At 38.3% G+C, this 20,650-nt stretch overlaps 1 protein-coding gene across 1 annotated transcript; it reads right to left on the bottom strand.

Annotated features, from left to right (window-relative positions):
• Positions 1–35: 35 nt before the first annotated feature.
• On the bottom strand, positions 36–18,962 carry rab3ab (RAB3A, member RAS oncogene family, b). Its single transcript, XM_063891246.1, has 6 exons — positions 18,945–18,962; positions 18,694–18,815; positions 7,142–7,366; positions 4,789–4,907; positions 4,039–4,163; positions 36–3,011 (listed from the first exon to the last, which is right to left on the bottom strand). The coding sequence occupies exons 3-6, from the start codon at positions 7,364–7,366 to the stop codon at positions 2,821–2,823; spliced, it is 660 nt and encodes a 219-aa protein (XP_063747316.1). The 5' UTR covers positions 18,694–18,815; positions 18,945–18,962; the 3' UTR covers positions 36–2,820.
• Between the last annotated feature and the right edge of the window lie 1,688 nt (positions 18,963–20,650).

Below are 20,650 nucleotides of genomic sequence, written 5' to 3' on the forward strand. Positions count from 1 at the left end.
CAACATGCACATCTTGAAAAACAAGAATCAACTGATTGTTAGTAACTTTTTATTGTTTTACCACAAAGTACAGATAAAAACATCCACAGCATATTCTCTCTGGCCCAAACTGAGGAGGATGTGAAGAGGCAGTGACACGAGACCAAATAAAGTACATGTTCCTGCGTGCGAGTAGAAGATCTAATGTCGGCAACTTCTACCAAGCTTGATGGCATTTCATTTTTTGTGTAGATGCTGTATTGTGTATTGCTTTTGTAACAGAGTGACACATTCATTAACAATGAAGGCCTAGTAATAAATGCAGATACAGATCAACATGGCTCTTTTGTGTGGTTTTAGGTTTTTTCTGTCTTTTTTTCCTCTTTTATTTCTATGTTGCAAGCCTGAGTCGATACAGTACAATCCACACATGTGACTCAAAGGGACAGTATTTACAGTTCTGGTTGTTTATATAGAGAGGAAGACATATTAGAAAGGAGAACAGTTTAAAAGTTTCGATTTTACCCGAAAAGAAACAGTCACATCCAGTAAGAAGTAAAACAGACGCAGGATAACATTTGTTTCCCAGGTTTGTCATGATCTTCACTCCCTTTTTTTTATAGTAGTCAATACATTAAAGGGCCACTTTACCAGGGACCACATTTTCTTAACCTTTAAAGGCAGTGACTTGTCTGTGATTTCAGGTTTGTATGCCACACTTAATAGATAACTAATGCAACAATTACTCTGAAAATAAATGCTTAGCCTTTGACTACCCTCATGCTTTTACAAAGTTTTGCCCTTGGATATCCTTGATATCTGTTATTACTGAAATCTTCACAATTCAACATTTCTGATAGCATTACCCAACTAAATGACCAGCGTTCACTTCAGTCCTCCAAGCAGCAGCTGTTTTAATACAGTTTTAAACTTGGTCGCACTGCTCATCCTGGTGTCCTACAGCGAGCTGCCTCTACAGCAATCTTTGGTGAAGTGAAAAGTAGGAGCACCTGGCAAACTAGTTCTGTCTGTGGAATATCTCCGTACCAAATATTTTAATCCTGCATTGACACCAGACGTGTAAGAAAATAGTGAACATTTCAGCCTCCAGCTATTTGATCGTTGTTTAACAGTTCTGTTTGTCCTTCACCTGAAGACTGAGCGTTGATGATAACATCACACACAAACAGAAAAACAGATGCTTTAATACTGATTTTGAAGAAGCTGCTTACTGTTGGGCTGTTTGTCACTAAGCAGGAAACATGAAGTCTCTGAGCTCAGTCTGCACTGTGTCACATGTAATTCTAGTCTCTCCTGATGTTGTCTTTCACTCCGTAGGGTCAAACTATCAGATAAAGGCAAAACACAACAATAATAACAACAGACAGACTGTATTTTGCATCCTCCAAACCTATTCAATCAAATTTTAGAGAATGAGGAAAGCTGAATGATTATGGAAAGATGGTAAAAATACAAGTTTTCACATCATTTCATCTTCAATTTTGCATCAACTGCAGAATTTTCTTTGCCTAATACTGTGATGTCAATAATTAGCATAGTTAGCCAGCCCAACTGTGTTACACAAAATGCTTTTCAGATAAGGCAGTTGTGACAATAAGCATCAAGACCAATTTCTTGCTTAACAGAAGCACAAAGTTTTAAGTTTAAAAATTCTTAACTTTTCGCAGTGGATTTGGAGGATGATAAAGAGGGAATTTTCCCATTTCTGATTCAAACACAAAAGGTCATTTCACGTTGTTTCTCTTAGCGGGAAGTTTTCATTTCTGACTTCTCCGAAAGGCAGCATGAGACAAAAGCAACAGGAAAATGAAACAACTCACGGAGGAGCTGCCGAGGGTGCACACAATTCCACACATCATCCAAACAAACCAAACAACAAAGACCTCCTATATTTGATACTATCCTCATAGAATGTCATACCTTTTTAAATTCATTTCAAGAAATGCATACCTGTAGATATTATATATATTGCACAACATTTATATGTACATTTGAAATAAATATAATTTCTTGATTTTTTTGCAATTTTTTTTACGTATCTATAACTTGTTTATATTTTTCCAAGCCAGTCCTGAAAGAATAAATGGGGCACCAGAATACAAAAACATAAAAAAAAAAAAAGGCCAGATGAAAAGGCTCAGATGGATAATGAAAACAAAACACTTGCTCATACCTGCAATATCTATGTTTAGATACCAGGTGAATCCACAATTAACACACATATCTGTGTATGTTTTATGCTGTCTGCATCCAGAATCATAAAGGAAATGTAACACATCAGAATGGAGCAGATTTCAGCTGGATCATCCCTCCCACATTAATCCACTGTATTCTCCGTACGAGAGGCTGACATATTTTCAAGACATTTGACTGACGTGAAACAAAGTACTGTAAACATCGGAAGGATTTAAATGGCACTCTGAGGACGGACGCCGTCAAATCCTTCTTTTAAAACCACACTGAGGAACAGGGAGACAAAGGAAGATGGGTCGGGAACCTTCAAGAACCAGGTTTCCAAAGAGTCTGAAACACTCGATGGAACTTGCTTAGGTGTCAGACTGCACTGATCAAAAAAACACTTTCATGCTCTTTTATCAAACCAGACGGAAACATGCAGCTACCATTGGTCGACTAGCATCTCAGAGAATTTCAGACACTTTTACACCTGGTTCTTGTGTCCCTCCGCCAATGATCCTTACTAGGTTACAGAAAGAAGCACGAAGTGAGTTAAACGGGTGATGGGAGTATTTGACCCGAGGCCCCTGGGTCCTACTGAAGGAGGAGGCAGGAGGAAAAGGGTTTTTTGGGGAGTAGTCAGCTTTAACATGCGCAGTCCTGGTGAGGAGGAGCGGGCTGCTCTGTCAGCTGGGGCCCCTGTTTGGCCCCTGTGACAGCTGGATCTCCGGCATCGAGGCTCTCGGACATCTTTTCACAGATGATGTCCACCAGCCGCTCAAAGGTCTGCTTCACATTGATGTTGTCCTTGGCACTGGCCTCAAAGAACTCAAAACCTGGCAAGCGGATCAGGGAGAGGGTCAGAGAGGTGGAAGGCAACACAATACATGTCGACATAATGTTTCTTAATTCACTGTTCAATTAGGAGATTTTGGGCTATTTTCCTTCTTTCAGACTAGTGAAAAGAAAACATACAATATACACATTTAGGTGTTTAACTTACTAACTTTGTTCATTTGTGCCAATACAATTCTCCTGAATTCAAAAGAAGTTAGCACCATATAATGCCTCATTTGCACATTTACATAACATGTTGTAACCTATAATAGATCAAATATTTGTTTTAATGTAAGTAAGCAACGGTGGAAATTGTTTGGTGATATAAATTAGTAATATGTTTTCCTATTCATCTGTAGTGCCTTGTGTTCCTTGTAGGACATTTTTACAAGAATGATCTTTTGTTTAATGTTGGCAGTATTATTTCTGTTACATTTTTAAAGAGATATCGAAACTTCTTTCTTTAAAAAACCTTTGACTCAAATTTGTATACAAAACGAACTTGGCTTTATCCAATGTTCAGATTTATTTAGCAGGAGATGTATGCACACATTTATTACGATAATGCCTTCATTTCCTATTTAAATATTAATGAATTTAAATGTAACACCATTGATCAACCAGGGAATGTCAGCGTGGTATTTATAAGTTAAGGATTTGTCCCACTTCACCTGTAGACTCTCTAAATGGAAACTTGTTCATCTGTGGATGTAGGTTTAAATGTCGGAAAGGGTTCAGCTAGTGAAATGCATCTTTAACATTTTTTGAATTCATGTTTCCAAAAGGTTTATCTTCATGACTTTGTTGATCTCGTCACTTTTAATCTAGAAACACAAACCGGCCAAACTTTCTCTCTGACTATCATTTCACTTCAGGTCAGTGTACCTAACAATGAGTCACAGATATGAAGTTTGTGTGTGTGTGTGTGTGTGTGTGTGTGTGTGTGTGTGTGTGTGTGTGTGTGTGTGTGTGTGTGTGTGTGTGTGTGTGTGTGTGTGTGTGTGTGTATGTACACTGTGAACTCACCCAGGTGTTCAGAGAGCTGTCGGCCTCTTTCTCCGGCCACCACTCGCTCGTCTTCCATGTCACACTTGTTCCCTACCAACAGCACCTGGGCGTTGTCCCACGAGTACGTCTTGATCTGAGTCGACCTAGGAAACAAAACCCCCATCAGTCAGAGAGGAAACTCAAACACTGAGATCCCACGCCGAATGTCTCCTTAAATCTGAGGTATCACTATTACACTTTTTCTTATTAGTGTATACAGTGAAAGCACTACACCGTCCTGAAACCAATATTTAGATCAAAGTGATTAAACATAGAAACTAAATCTAGTCCTGAAAAATGTTATATTTATTGGATTTTTTTTCAGTATCATATCAGTATAGGACAACAAGCCAATTTATCCTCATTGTCCTTATTTTGGAATAGCATTGGAAGAAATCTTGAAGCTTCAGTCAGGGCTGGAAGTTTCTGAAAGGTGATATAACAAAAAGGTGTAACTCCCTCTCTGTTCCTCCTGTCAAGAACAACTTAATCTTAAGTTCTTTGGACTTTGGTTTGAAAAAGTATAATGGCTCTCAAGTTTAACAGTCCCAGCAGGAGACCAAAAAAGAGACAGAGAAACTTGAAAAGGATCCTATGTTCTATCCATCAATCTATCTCTACATCTTTTACCAGACTCGTTATCACTAAACCCATTCCACAGCCGTCCCTCTCAAAGGTAAAGCTCCATGCTGTCGCTTTAAATCCAATCTATCCAAGACAATAACATACCAGTCCTGGACGGCGTTGAAGGACTCTTCATTAGTGATGTCATACATGAGGATGAAGCCCATAGCTCCTCGGTAGTAGGCCGTGGTGATGGTGCGGTAACGCTCCTGACCTGCCGTGTCCTGGAAAAACAACAGCAGCAATGATGATAAACTTTTAACGTATTCAGAGAAATAAAAGGTATTATACTAAATGTAAACATTTAATTCATGATTTCAAAGTGTTTTTACAAAGGCAGATTGTTTGCAATTGCAGTAATAACCTGAGTAAACACACTGGGGAAGACAGAAACCTATCAAAATGTATTTCAAAAATGCACTTGCCCCCCCAAAAGAAATGTTGGTTCCCTGTCTTAGTTCGAGATGTACTTGAGCCTAAAAAAGCCTAAACATTCATGATGTCAGACTGAATCAAAACCTCTTGTGGTTTTTAAAATAATTTACTCCTGTTCTTGTCCTTATATCCAGCCACATGCTTTGCTCAACACTGAACTTACCTCTACCTCCCACGGGCTCTCTTTCTTTGCTTGGACACAGACTCAGGTGATATTGAATGTCAGTGCTAAGCCATAATGAATGCTCAGGGAATTAAAGCCTGTTGTGTTCTGATACCCAGCCGAGCTGCTTCCGGTCCAACAGCATCACTCTGCTGTCAGTGTGTTCAGATCAGCAGAGCAAAAGACTGAGACTGACGTGGATTGCCTGCTTCAACCACTGCCTCCGCTAGAGGTTTATTATATTGTAATTATGAAATGAATAGGAGTTGCTGTCATCACTACTACTATTATATACATTTTGAAGACACATACCAAATTTAGCATACCTTTCCTTCTTGGGAATTACACGTACGTTGTAGCATCCAAGCATTCTACAGTAACATAAACTACAACTCCCTCTGACACACAATTACAAAATACTTACAAAGACTTATTTTGTTTGGTTTTAATTTCTTGGACTCATTAGTGTATATATTTACTTAATCACGCACACTCATCTATTTTTAGAATGCTGCAGCGCTGACATTTCAATACTGATGATCCCAATCAGTTCAGTTTATGCTCATCCACTCAATATGCTGCAGTCTGCTCGGGACGAGAGCTTCAGCTCTAAACTTAAAATGTGAGGGGTGTTAAACACTTTGGAGTACTCATCTATGGGTTCTTCATGAGTTTTGAAACAAAGATAACGCTATGAACATTGGAGTTATCTATCTATCTATCTATCTATAAAATATATATTAATTGAGGTCATGACTCAAACAATTTTTATATTTACTGGACTGGAGGCTCAGCTGAGGGAACTGCTAAGAGATGGGGGTCGGGATTTTATGTATATGAGTGTGTGTGTGTGTGTGTGTGTGTGTGTGTGTGTGTGTGTGTGTGTGTGTGTGTGTGTGTAGTGAGGGAGGGGGATATGTACTTGAGTGAGATATTGTAGTAGAGGGGGAGGGGAGAGCACCCAGTCATCCATTTTCTCGTGCGCCGATTGGCTAAGCTTGTCTCCCTTACCAGAGGCAAGACCTGGCAAAGGCTGACAACAGAGATGGCCACACACACACACACACACACACACACACACACACACACACACACACACACACACACACACACACACACACACACACACACACACACACACACACACACACAGCTCATCTGTCTGCTATAGGTTGGGGTTGATCTACATCATGGAGAGCTGTTCCTCGGGGAGCCTCTGTTTACTCTGCTGTGTGATTTTGTTTACTGCTGAGCCCTCGGGACAACACAATTCTGATGCAACAAACACCGCCCCGTTTGTTCCTATTTGACTAACTGTGTTTTGGTCATTACTTGAATGAGTATTATACTCATTCAAGTGTCAGCTGGATGAGCAGGCTGCAGAGAGGAAGCAGATCTCTGTGTGTTTACTGCAACATGAGGACAGTTTGCATAATAAAACTGTACCACGGGGCAGTTTTTCACAGAACTTGCTGCTTCGGTGAACATTTGATCAAATAGCTTATGAAATGTTATTTGCTGTATTTTTAGACAACACTAAAACTAGAACGCTCGCCTCACAGATGTATGCATCCTCCACGCTGCAGCCAGTCCAAAATGTAACCCCTGATCTTTTTTTCATATTAATTTTGTGAAATGTTCATAATTACCATATATATATTCATGACCTGTGAGGACGTAGTGACCTTGGCATTTGAATAAAACCAAATGAGTTCATATTTGAGCTCGAGGTATGTACAGGCATGGTACGGACAGACATCCAGAGAACATCACAAACTCTCAAGTTTTGTTTCAGATGTTCCAGTGAATATCACAACCCTCACCCTTTCTCATAGCCAAATACATCAACAAATGTCTTACCCAGATCTGTAATTTGATCCTCTTGTCATTCCTGTAGATGGTCTTCACCTTGAAGTCGATGCCCACCGTACTGACAAAGGCCGGTGTGAAGGAGTCGTCAGCGTAGCGGAACAAGAAGGAGGTTTTACCCACACTGCTGTTGCCAATGATGAGGATCTTGAACATATAGTCGAAGTTTTGGTCCGAAGACTCCTTCTGCCCATAGGTTGCTGTTGCTGAGGCCATCTGTGTGGACATAAACAATAAAAACCTAGGTCACAAAAAATAATCATATATTCGGCTATTCCTTACTGGGTGGAGGTTCCAAACGTATTACATTGCAAATGATGTTGCATCCAATATGACTTAAACAGATCTTACCGCTGAGTTATCTGCCCAGGAAGAAAATAAGTGACTCCATTGTAAATAATATGATTCAACCCATTGCGAGTCTGTCTCATTTGTTTCAGTTATACAACGTCAAACGATATCCTACGACATACAGTGGGGCAAAAAAGTATTTAGTCAGCCACCAATTGTGCAAGTTCTCCCATTTAAAAAGATGAGAGAGGCCTGTAATTTTTTATCATAGGTATACCTCAACTATGAGAGACAGAATGAGAAAATAAAATCCAGAAAATCACATTGTAGGATTTCTAATGAATTAATTATAAATTCCTCGGTAAAATAAGTATTTGGTCACCTACAAACAAGCAAGATTTCTGGCTCTCACAGACCTGTAACTTCTTCTTTAAGAGGCTCCTCTGTCCTCCACTCGTTACCTGTATTAATGGCACCTTTTTGAACTCGTTATCAGTATAACACCTGTCCACAACCTCAAACAGTCATTCTCCAAACTCCACTATGGCCAAGACCAAAGAGCTGTCAAAGGAGACCAGAGACAAAATTGTAGACCTGCACCAGGCTGGGGAAACTGAATCTGCAATAGGTAAGCAGCTTGGTGTGAAGAAATCAACTGTGGGAGCAATTATTAGAAAATGGAAGACATACAAGACCACTGCTAATCTCCCTCCATCTGGGGCTCCACGCAAGATCTCACCCCGTGGGGTCAAAATGATCACAAGAACGGTGAGCAAAAATCCCAGAACCACACGGGGGGACCTAGTGAATGACCTGCAGAGAGCTGGGACCAAAGTCACAGAGGCTACCATCAGTAACACACTACGCCGCCAGGGACTTAAATCCTGCACTTCCAGACGTGTCCCCCTGCTTAAGCCAGTACATGTCCAGGCCCGTCTGAAGTTTGCTAGAGGGCATTTGGATGATCCAGAAGAGGATTGGGAGAATGTCATATGGTCAGATGAAACCAAAATAGAACTTTTTGGTAAAAACTCAACTCGTCGTGTTTGGAGGAGAAAGAATGCAGAGTTGCATCCAAAGAACACCATACCTACTGTGAAGCATAGGGGTGGAAACATCATGCTTTGGGGCTGTTTTTCTGCAAAGGGACCAGGACGACTGATCCGTGTAAAGGAAAGAATGAATGGGGCCATGTATCGTGAGATTTTGAGTGAAAACTTCCTTCCATCAGCAAGGGCACTGAAGATGAAGCATGGCTGGGTCTTTCAGCATGACAGTGATCCCAAACACACCGCCATGGCAACGAAGGAGTGGCTCCGTAAGAAGCATTTCAAGGTCCTGGAGTAGCCTAGCCAGTCTCCAGATCTCAACCCCATAGAAAATCTTTGGAGGGAGTTGAAAGGCCGTGTTGCCCAGCGACAGCCCCAAAACATCACTGCTTTAGAGGAGATCTGCATGGAGGAATGGGCCAAAATACCAGCAACAGTGTGTGAAAACCTTGTGAAGACTTACAGAAAACGTTTGACCTCTGTCATTGCCAACAAAGGGTATATAACAAAGTATTGAGATGAACTTTTGTTATTGACCAAATACTTATTTTCCACAATCATTTGAAATAAATTCTTTAAAAATCCTACAATGTGATTTTCTGGATTCTTTTTTCTCATTTTGTCTCTCATAGTTGAGGTATACCTTTGATAAAAATTACAGGCCTCTCTCATCTTTTTAAATGGGAGAACTTGCACAATTGGTGGCTGACTAAATACTTTTTGGCCCCACTGTACAATTTGATAGGAAAACTATAAATCCATACTGAATTCTACCAGGCAATCCTGTTTGTTCATAAAATATCGTATTTTATTAAAATGTTCTGACTTTATATTATTAAATCCAATTAATGTTTTTCCTAAAAATACTTCAACTTTCCAGAGAACATTAATGATGAGATATGTTATGAATGTGCAGAAAGGTTTCTGAACACTTTGAAAAGTTGATATACAGGACAATAAATATTTGAAAGCAACAAAAAGAACACCTAAGTAAACCTTATACTATATACGCGACGTTGGTCTGAAGAGCAAAACATGCTTTTTATCTTCATCGACTTGGGCTGTGGGAAATTATAATGTCCTGCAATGTAATAACATTTACAGAATGATACATCTGCTAATTGAGAAAATAATTGGCAAGATGAAAGAGGGGCAGACATATGAGAACAACAATCATCCTTGCACATCTGCAGCACCTTCAGGCGTGGACAGAACGCTTATGAATGCTGTAATAAACAATGAATGACCATCTCTTTAAAATTATTGAACAATAAAACACTCTAAAAATATTAAACCAGAGAACCTATTGAAAACTGCAGACATGAGTTTTCATATTTAAAAGGCTATATATTTAATGAGAGTTTGGAAAGAAGATTAGATTCTGTCAGCTTCTATTACATTCAGCAAAATTGTGATTAAGTAGTCAGCCTTAAACAACGCACATCTGCCCTAATGGTAATGAATCAAAGCAGCAAATTGCGATGTAAGGGAAAAACAGAAAACCCCATGCCCATTCGGCAAAAAGGTTGGAAGCAAACGGTTCAACCAGTCACAACCAGCTGGGGATGTGTGAAGATCAATTAACCACACTAGCAGTCAGTTTGATTTATACCAGTTGGATCTGTATCTTAACATCAATAACTCTGTGTCGAAACCATCAAATACTATCATAAGATCATTATTTTAGCATTAGGGCAGAGAGAATTTGGTGATGATTCTTTCGTAGCAGGAGTCTCGTGCAAACAGCTTAACTTGCAGGACCCTTCTAAGATGAACAATATACTCATTATATATTACGGCAGATATCTACATCAGCTAGACGCTTGCCAAGACTTTTCTGCTGTTCAATGCAGTTATCTACAACAGCTACATGGATCTAGGGACACTTGTTTCTGTGTCTGAGTGGACTCAAAGACACATAGATTCTGTCACTAAAGTTTTTAAAGATCCTCAAGCTGCCTTCCCACATTCCTTTTGTCCTTGCAGTAGTCCCTTAATATGTATAACTGTGGTGAGTAAAACGTTGTCAAGACAGCCAAAGAAATACAAGGATGACACCCAGGTTGATACCAAAATTCACTTTAAGCAGTCTCAATGTGATCCAGATACTTAAACGTTCCATAACCTAAACTGGCTAGAGGTGTTAAAATGTTTCTTGAAATGTCACAACATGTAGGCGTAATTTGGAAAATGTGGGTACATTTCTCTCATACTTGAGATTTATTTTATATCATTTACATAACATTAAAATAAAGTGTTTATGTAACCACAAATCTCTCTCTTTTTAAACTGGCTCCTGACGGGAATATAACCAATCAGACCTACCAATTATAAAATATGTTAATATAAAAAATGGTGTCATTGAGAGAGAGGACATGCGATACATTGCACATATTTTCTCCAAGTCTCTCTTGAAAAACATTCCCATTGTTGAACTCCTATGGAAAGTGACAGATATTTGTGTAAAAATGTAAAGATGAGCGCAAGCAAGAAATTCAGAGCCTGAACTAGGCTAGCCAATCCACATTTTTGTAAGTTACAGTAATAGTCAAGACTTGGGCATGCAATGCTTTCCCACCATCTTGAAGTTTAATGCAAAATTCTGTAGCAAAACCATCATCTACATGACTGGGAGTTGCATCGTTAGCTGGTATGTCATCATGCTGACTACCAGTGGGCTACAAGAGTACAGGGCTAAAAGGATTCAGGAAACCTTTTCGACTCTTGAGAGCACAATGACTCGAGCCCACAGGCCCCAGAGTTGCTGCAGCCTGCTCTATATTTAGACTGTTATCTCCGCTCGGCTGCAGTGAAACACGAGAGCTCTTCGGGAATTAAGCACAAACAAAACAACTGCACCCTTCTCAGAGCAACGGCCTATCGGTTTACATGAAGGAACTCAAAGGTGCTTGTTAAATAATGAAGAAGCAACGACCTGTCCTCAACACAATCATGTTTTTTATGCAAAGAGGCTGAGGACAGGAAACAAATACCAAGCTCAAGTAAAAAGAGAAATCATATTTCCTGGTCTTTCTGGTGGAAATGGAGACTATTTCAGGCTCCTGATTTGAGAACATCTAAAACAGAGAAACAATATTATTGATTTCATTAGGTTGATGCCAAGTTCTGCTCTGGCTTTTACGTCACTACTTCCTCACATAGTCTGTAGCCTGCAGCTACTGGATATAATTCAAAACACGACTGGATTTATAAAGAAAATATGTTCTTGAATCCAGGATTTATGAAAGGGAAATCTCGAAAATAAGAGATGCTCAGTTTTAAATATAAAGTTTACAGTAGAAAATAATGATTTAATTTCCAATTGTTTGTACATATTTGAAAGTCCTGGGAGAGCTTTAAATGCTGCGATACCTGTTTATTCTTGAATTGAATTAATAAATGTAATTATTGATCAGTGCAGAAAGAAAACTGATTCCTGCTGTATGGATTTAAGTCCAAAGTGGCTTGAAATGATCTGCAGTGTCTTCGCACAATTTACTGTGCAAAAATACTGGGACAGTTTGAGGATGTTTTAATAGTTTTTATGTAATTATTACAACATTGTGTTTGTACAAGTCTGTGGTTCACACCTTAAGGCTGCCTTCATTTTTGATTTGAATACATCTCTATCTCAGAAATGTACAAAATGCTGCAGTTACACTGTTCATCAGATGTAAACAATTTAAAAACCAGCTGTGACTCAGTATTTTACCCCCGCTGAACATGACTGGCACTAATCAAGTCTTATAGATGACTAAATATGAGTCTCGTTGCTCTGCAGTGAGGTGAACTGCAGTGTGACTCACTGAGGGTGAAAATGTAATCCCACCGACTACAGAGAACCAACACAGAGGTTGAAGGAGAAGTAGAATCTGTTGACACCCAACAATCCTCACTGGATCAACTGACCCACCTCACAAAGTCATTGATCAAACAAAGCTCAGAGGGACACACCTGCTGAACAAACTAATGTCACATGGCCGTGCAGTCTAGTGGGAGCTTTTGGATTCTCTTAGCAGGGGTGAATGTATTTTTAAAAAAGTGTTTCTTTGTGTTGAAGTGGTTTGAATATTAAAAGTAAAAACAGAGATTAGTTGATGTCTGACATTATGATCATGTCTCTCATGTGTGTACTAATTTGATAAATGATGAATCGGTCTGAGAAATTTAAATCAGATTTGAGCTTCTTAATGTGAATATTTATTATACACATATTGAAAATGCATCATGGGGATAACAAGCATGACACATCTTGATGTTGCCGAATAATGAGTTCATGTGGCAGAATTCGATATATAAAACATTTCAGAAAAATAACATGGTATACCAAAAATTACAGAATGCTAGCGTGAGACTAACATTCCTAAAACAAAGTCTATTTGTCACTGTAAACAAAATAAATCCCAAAATGTGACAGAGTCTTTCTCTCTGGCTCCGAATGAAGCCAAACGGCTGTAAGCTGGATCACAATCGATCAGTCGGGGCTTGGTATCCAATTTCGTCTTTGGTTAGCCTTATTAAAAATGTATCTGCTCAAGTTACCGTTGCACCATCAGTAGATATTTCAGCCCATGTGCCTCTTATTGACTGTTTTCTTTTTCATTCGAGTAAGCAGTGTTGCAGTTGTTGCACATTGGATAAAACATTGAGTTAGAAATACACCTTCAAGCCAAAGTCGTACAGTTTAAACTCAGCTACCAAACTTTTGATTATCTTTGTGTGTCATCCAAACTTCCCACTTCTGTCCATTAACACCATTATTTATTTTCCCTTTCCTCAAATTCTCTAGAAAACACTTTTTTATGTCAGAACATTTTTGGCACTATAAAATGAACACAAGCATTTGATGGTTACAGAGTTTTTATGGCCGTATGACTGTGATGTTTTTGACGGCGTAGTGAGCCGCAGCCTTTCCTCTGCGTCTCAGAGATGAGCTCTGAAGAAAAGAGTTAGCTTAACCTTCACTAAACACTAATTTGATACAGAAGCTTACAGACTGCAGGCCTCTGTGCTTAATCTCAAAGTAATTAACAAATTCTCATTATGCAAATGTGTTTCAGCCTGCAGGACGTTGCTGATGCTTTCACTTGGCCTCGATAGTAACCCGCCTTTGAACAAAGGTACAAGTCAGGTGTGATGAATTGTTATATTTTTGATTTAAATAAATTGTTCAGAGCCCAACAAACTACACATTATTTGAACCTTGGATCTCTGTTTAAAGGACTTAAACAAACAACGTATTTTGTCATTACTCTTTTCATAATTTTGCCTGATAACAACTCAGAAAATGTAGAATAACTTGATTTCTTACAGCCAAAGGTGACGTCTTAAGATGTATTTTTTTGTCTGAAGACTATACCCGGTAAAGTAAAACAGTGCAAAATTCCCTCATGTTCTAACATTGGGGATCTGGAGCCACAGAATGGTTCACATATTTTAACAAATCAATCGTTCATCAAAATGCTTGATTTATTCCTGGTAGTCCTGCTACATAAGCTGCCAACCTACAAATGTTACATTTTTATTATTTTCCATGTGAAATTTATCATTTCATATTGAATTTTGAACTTGTTGTCCATTTGTGTTTCCACAATAAAGGGAAGTCTCAACATCATTTTGATACATTTGACCATTCACAAATAAAACTGGATTCTGCACATTAGACAAAATAACAAAAGTGGTGTGGTGCTATGATATTGAATATATTGACTATATTTGTGTGTTTCCAATGTTAAAGTGCAACGTCACATTCAGACATTTCAAAAGGAATCTAGTTCAGCCATATTAAGAGGTCCTTTCAAACTTGCTTTGAGAGTAAAATCCTCTACCGCAGTTTGATGACGAGAAACAAGACACTCAGACGAGGCTGAATGTCAGGAGAGACATGAATTGAGAGGTCAAACTAGACTGCTGAGGATAACTCTGTGCCTCTGTCATGGAGGAGCAGGAGCACGATTTTGATCAGGCCTTTGTAGGCAGAGAGAGATGATAGTTAAGATGGCCAAATGTCACTGAAATCTCCATCTCTGATGTTACTGCTGTCACTTTTAGTTTTAAAAACTGAGATGGGTTGCAAGATATAAAGATCACCTCATTAGGTTTTATTTATGCTTCTGAGCTGAGTCATATCAAGTTTTTACCCTGTCTGCCTACAGGCTGCGTTCTCTTTTTCACAATAAAAGCCCTCGACATATATACTGCATCACAGCACAACCAGATTGTTTTTTTCTTGCATGGGACAGTAGTAGATTGGCCGCTAACGGTAGCCATGATGCTAACAATATGAAAGTAAATCCCACTACTAAAATAAATATAGAAAATATGTCAATTTGAGTTTGCTTGTAAAACTAGTTTTCTTGTAAAATGAGCGCGTCTCGTGTTGTTAATGCCTCCGTCGCAAAGACAATCGGAACAATTCCCATTTTCCTCAGAGTAACTCTATGAACAATGATATCACTTGGAAAAGGTTTGGGAGGGAAGGTTTCAAAGCTCACTGTTACAACAAAACATGTCAAATAACAATATAATGCCCTGAAATTAAAATAACACTATGAATAAAACAAAACCATCCACCTTCACCGAAGAGCACATTGTCGGTGGTGAAGCTTTTGAACCATCCTCTCTAAACGAACATTTAGTGTTTTTCTTTAATCCTAATTCAATCATGACTAAGAGTTGTGAGTTTATGTCCTGGAGGATGATATCATCAGGCTCTCCCCTAAACCTGTCACCTAAAGGAGATTGACGGCCTCCAGGAGCAGGATTGATCCCCAGCTAAGTGCTGCTGCTAGTCAGGCTCATTTAATCAGGAGCCGGCCTCCAGCAGATTGACAGCTGATCCTCAGTCGATTCCAGATCAGCAAACACCCTCCTGCTTAAAAACTATTTCTGAGGAATCTGCTGACAACTGCAGAGGTACAAAAACAATCAATTTTGAGTTTGAGTGTATACACTGCTTGCAGTAAATAACTTGAATCCTATACTCAATGACTTTACAGTACAATTTAAGGTGGCTGTCTTTACTTGACTATTTCCATTTTCTGTTATTTTGAAAGATAAATATTTTGCATTTAATTTCAGTACATTTATTTATACAACATACGTTAATAGTCAAATTGAATTAAGATGTATTGTTATAGGAAAAGATAAGACCATTGAAACTCACAAACTACCCAGCAGTATATAAAGCAAGTTAAAAAAACTCTACATTTGTGACACTAAAATTTTATCCATTATTGCATAACAAATATATCAATAGTATGCAAAGGTTTATTTTGATGCTTGTACTTTTCTACATTTTTAATACATTGCTTTTACATGTAAAACTGTACTTTGAGTTTACTGTTGGTACTTTTACATAGATAAATGATCGGAGTACTTCTTTCCCTACTTTCATGTATGACGTATGATGTCTTTTTGTAACCAGAACTACAGATCATGGCCCCCTCCATCCTAAACCAAACCCACGAATCTGACACTATGAGCACCAATATCATAAAAGAATCATATAAGAAAAGTCTGACTGGAACAGGGGGAAAACGTTTTTTTTCTCATAGAGCTAATACTATCATTCAACAGACTTAATGGATTAAGCATCCCTTGAACAGACACCGTCAATACTTCAAAATGGAGGGGTCAACCCCTGCTTTGTGAAATCAGGTGGACATGAATAAGTGTTGCTATTTCACAGTTCAAAGGTCAACCAGAATGAACTCTGAACAAATCAAAGAGATCTATGTATTTGCAATAGTAAACGAATGCATCACATGTACTGATGTACATTTACTCAAATATTTAATAAAACTAGTCGCGAGTAATTGTATTGTATGCTACCAGTGGTTAGAAGTACTTAAAGACAGATCCACCTTGACCAGCTACAACATTAAGTACCTCTTTAATACTTTAAAACAAAAATACAATACTATGATGTTAAACTGACCAATGGAATCGAACAGGACGAGTGCTTCACTATTGCATCAATAAGTTAATAATGTCGCGGGTAATGGGTTTTACTTCAGTAAAATGTTGATCATTGATGTTGTTGTTGATAATTTTTTTATATAAAATAATAAAATACTTCTGTCCAAATTTGCGAGGATGTTGTATGCCTTCTCTCTCTAATGGCAAAACATATTAAGTCATGTTTTCTCATCACTGAGAAAAATGTCAGACACTAAAAACTGGTAAGATTGACAAAAATCGTTAAAATAAATGTAATGTCTTGTCAAGGTTTTTAAGGTTTACCACAATAATACTTCAACTTTATTATCATTTATCAACACATCACCAAGCGGCCTTTTAACGAACAATGTTCTAAAACAGAGAGGAATCCATGGTTTCTGCAGCTGCTGTCATGCTCCCAGGTTGCCTGAGACGACATTTTCCCCTTTTCCATCCAATCACGTGTTGCCTTTTCTAAGAAGCGTGGGGATGCAGATCAGAGGAGGGGAAGCTAAAAATAGCATCTCTTCTTCTTCTTTCTTTTTCTTCTACAGCAGACAGAGAGCGGGGGGTAGCCAGGATGTGAGAGATGTTTTTTGGTGCTAGAGTCTGCAGGTGAATTCATATGTTTTGGTTTGAAAAACGCCCTGTGTCTGTTTGTATACATATGTTTCTAGTTTTTAAATGTAAAAAAGGTATGATTCAAAATGTAAAGATTGTTGTGGAAGCTATAACCGTTTTCTTTTGCATTTGGTGCTTTTAAAAAATTTTTTAAAAACATTTCTAATTATCAATACAGATGTGGCCTTAAAGCTGGTAATAGCTATCATATTGTGCTTATATTCCAGCATTTTTAGGCTCTAACAAAGAAATTCCATGTTTCCTTTTACAATATGTCTTGTATAAATGCAATTGAATTATCTTTGGACTGTCATCAAATAATAAAATTCTTTGAAGTTTAAAATGACTTAATTTTGCAAAAACTGTTTTTTTTGCAGCAGTGGTTGAACGCAACTCATAACTTTGACACATTCATATCTGAAACTTTATAAAAGATATCGACCCAACCTTTGAATTTGATTCCGGTTGGTACTGTGTCATTGTTTGTCACAACAAGGATTTTCCCATGAGATACAGCGGTGGCGTCATTATTGCCCTTAAGTCTCACTACCTAACTTTACTGTCTGAAGAGAAGGTAAAGATGCAACCTGCAAACTGTCCGCTCACAATCAGACTGTTCCCAACACATGAAACTGCACTCTTTGCCGTTAAAATGTGAAATCACTGTCAGAAGAGTATTCCTCTTATAGTCTTATAGCTCTGGGTATTGTGCCATTATATTGATTCATTTTAATGACCAAACTGCTGACTGAAAAGGCTGAATCAACAATTAAATCACAGTTTTAACATTGTAAAGCTTTGAAAGCAGAAGAAGTTAGGCCAACCATCCTGATGTCTGTCTCTGTCTATCTCTTTATTAATGAACACAGTACACATACATTTTAAAAATCCAAAAATTCTGGACCAAATATATATTTCCCAGTCTTTATTCTTACATCACATCTTCAGTGAAATGTGCTGCTGTTGCAGAATGGAATCATGAAGCCACTAACCAAGATCTGATTGGTTTAGGACTAAATGTTTCACCCTACTACAAGAACAGTGCTCCATATGGCTCAATGTTTCATGTATTACATTCAATAATCTTCCTGTAATGATCAACATATTTGCAATAATAGTAAGTCTATGGTATTATATGGTGCTTTGGTGTGATTTCTTGATAATAATCGATAACCATTGAAATAATTGAACATTTCGGATAAAAGTGCGATGTTTGCGTGTGAAAAAAAACATTAATACTGTCGCCCAGTTTGCTTTATGAATGGATTCTCAGTGTTTGAATTTAATAGCTCTGTGCCTACCTATTTTCCTGATTTAAACCATCGGACAAGTGTGAAACGCCTTTTCCTGCAGGACAGGCCCGGAGTCTAACCAGATATCCAGCAAACCAGTAGCAGCCTTTACATCAATCCTCGAAGATAACACGAATAAATATTGTGTTTGATGCCTCTAACAAGGTTGTGTGCCTTACAGAACGAAAACAGCTGTTGTAAAGCAAGCATCTTTTGTCAAAGGCTCTTGCATCTGACATTCTTTACTTAATATTCAAATACAAGCGGTCATTAAACAATCAAGGTATGACACAGACATAAATATAAAATGAATGTGTATGCAATATATGTCTAAAGATAGAAATCTCACCTTTATATTTTTTCTATCCGGCTGCTATCCACCGCGTTCAGCACCCGCAGAAACACCACCACAGTCAAGTGAGATAAGCTGTGCCATCCACATCCGGTTACATACTCCAAAAATAAAAGCTGCTAAAAAACAAGGAGAAAATGTTAAGATTAAAATAAATGCAGACTTTATAATCAAAATCAGGCGACAAAAAAGCAGGAACACTGAAGTTGAAGTTTTTTTTAACAGGACTTTCATTTATGTATTCTTACACTGTAAAAGAAAAAGTACAAAAAATGTGACGACAGCGTTGAATGGACACACTTCCGGTCATTCTGTATCTCCACTGTCTTTACGCAGCTGTTACATGAATGACAGGGGGCGGGACTTTGAGGCCATAGCGCGTCTGACCAATCAAGATCCGCTGCGTATCAACTGTCCTGAAGCATTGCTCCCCAAAAACTCCACCTGGCATTTATAATTGATGGGCACTGCCGGAGACACTGAATTATTGATCAGGAGGTCAGCAGTATTATCACTGCGACCGTCTCCACCCATAATAGGACACTCAAATCCTTTTTAGATAAGGCATTGTTGTTCAAATAAAACAAAACAAGGGTAGGGAATACATTTTCTCTAAATCAACATAAACAGCCTTAATTATTAACCTCAGAAAATAAGGATTTTGTCATGTTCACAGCTTGAGTCATTATATTAATAGAAGAGTTACATTCTGTTGAATTGCATGGTTCGTGTACTTTCCTGAGTTGTGCTGAATGTCTTTAACTGGTAAATTAGCAGGTGACTTAGTCCCACTGATTATTGAAATTAAGTATTGATAAAGTATCTCAGATACTGTTGTTAGAAATAGTTAGAAGGTGGTGTTTTCATCAATGTTGTTTGCATAACTGGATATCAGGTTACATTGTTTATTAAGGAATTTAATTCTCAACTTTTAATTAATATTCAAATATGTCAACAGCAGCCTAGCCAAACGCAAACTGATTTTCCTTCTTTTTTAAAAAACTTTAAAATAAAATGAGATTATTTAATTGGACCAAAGTGCTACACTGTGAAATTAGATTTTTAGTTCACATAATTTTTTCAAAAAAGTCCCCTATAGATTTCAATAATATTATCAGAAATAAGAGAGAAAATATCAATAAGAGGGCAGCATCCAACTGGTCTTTGTGATCATTGTCATGTACCCAAACCTGTAAGCATGTGGTTGAGAGGCACGAATGATGTTTCGGAGAGAAAGGACAACATTCACAAATGCAGAACGTGTTTGGATATCTTCTTTATGAGAGCGTCGATGAGAAAACCCTGAAAACTGCAGGAGATAACTTACTCCAGAAGATGTCAGTATTGCAACATTAAGGATGCCAACTGCGGTCACAAACTAACAGAAGAAGACTTATCCCTTGTATTTCAGAAGATGGCCAGGTAAGGTAAGAAAGATAGTGCCTTGGTGGTCCAAAGAGTGCAGGAAGGCTATCAAGGAGCGCAACAAAGCCTTTAGAATTTTAAAGAAAACTTTGAACTTTGAGACTTTGATAAAGTACAAGCAGTGTCAAGCGGTAGTGAGGTATACAGTTAAAAAATCTAAGAGAGAGTACTGGAAAGCATTTTGTGAAACTTTGGACAGAACTACCCCAATAGGGAATGTATGGGGAATGATTAAAAAAATGAGAGGCATTAGGAGAGAGCTGGAATATCCAATAATGATGGTAGAGGACAGAGTTATTGTAGGCAGTAAGGATAAGGCAGAGGCCATTGCTAAATCGCTGGTACAGGTACACAGTTCAGGGAATCTTACTCCCATTGAGGCAAGAGGAAGAGAAATCACAATAGATCGCTACAGGCATATGTTAGAGGAAGAGATGGGGGAGGAGGATGCGCTAAATACGCCCTTTAGACTGAGTGAACTGAATAGGGCGTTAAAGAAAGTGGGTAGGTCCACCCCAGGAAGGGATGA

This window comes from Eleginops maclovinus, chromosome 9 (genome assembly GCF_036324505.1).
Source record: "Eleginops maclovinus isolate JMC-PN-2008 ecotype Puerto Natales chromosome 9, JC_Emac_rtc_rv5, whole genome shotgun sequence".
Lineage (NCBI taxonomy): Eukaryota > Metazoa > Chordata > Actinopteri > Perciformes > Eleginopidae > Eleginops > Eleginops maclovinus.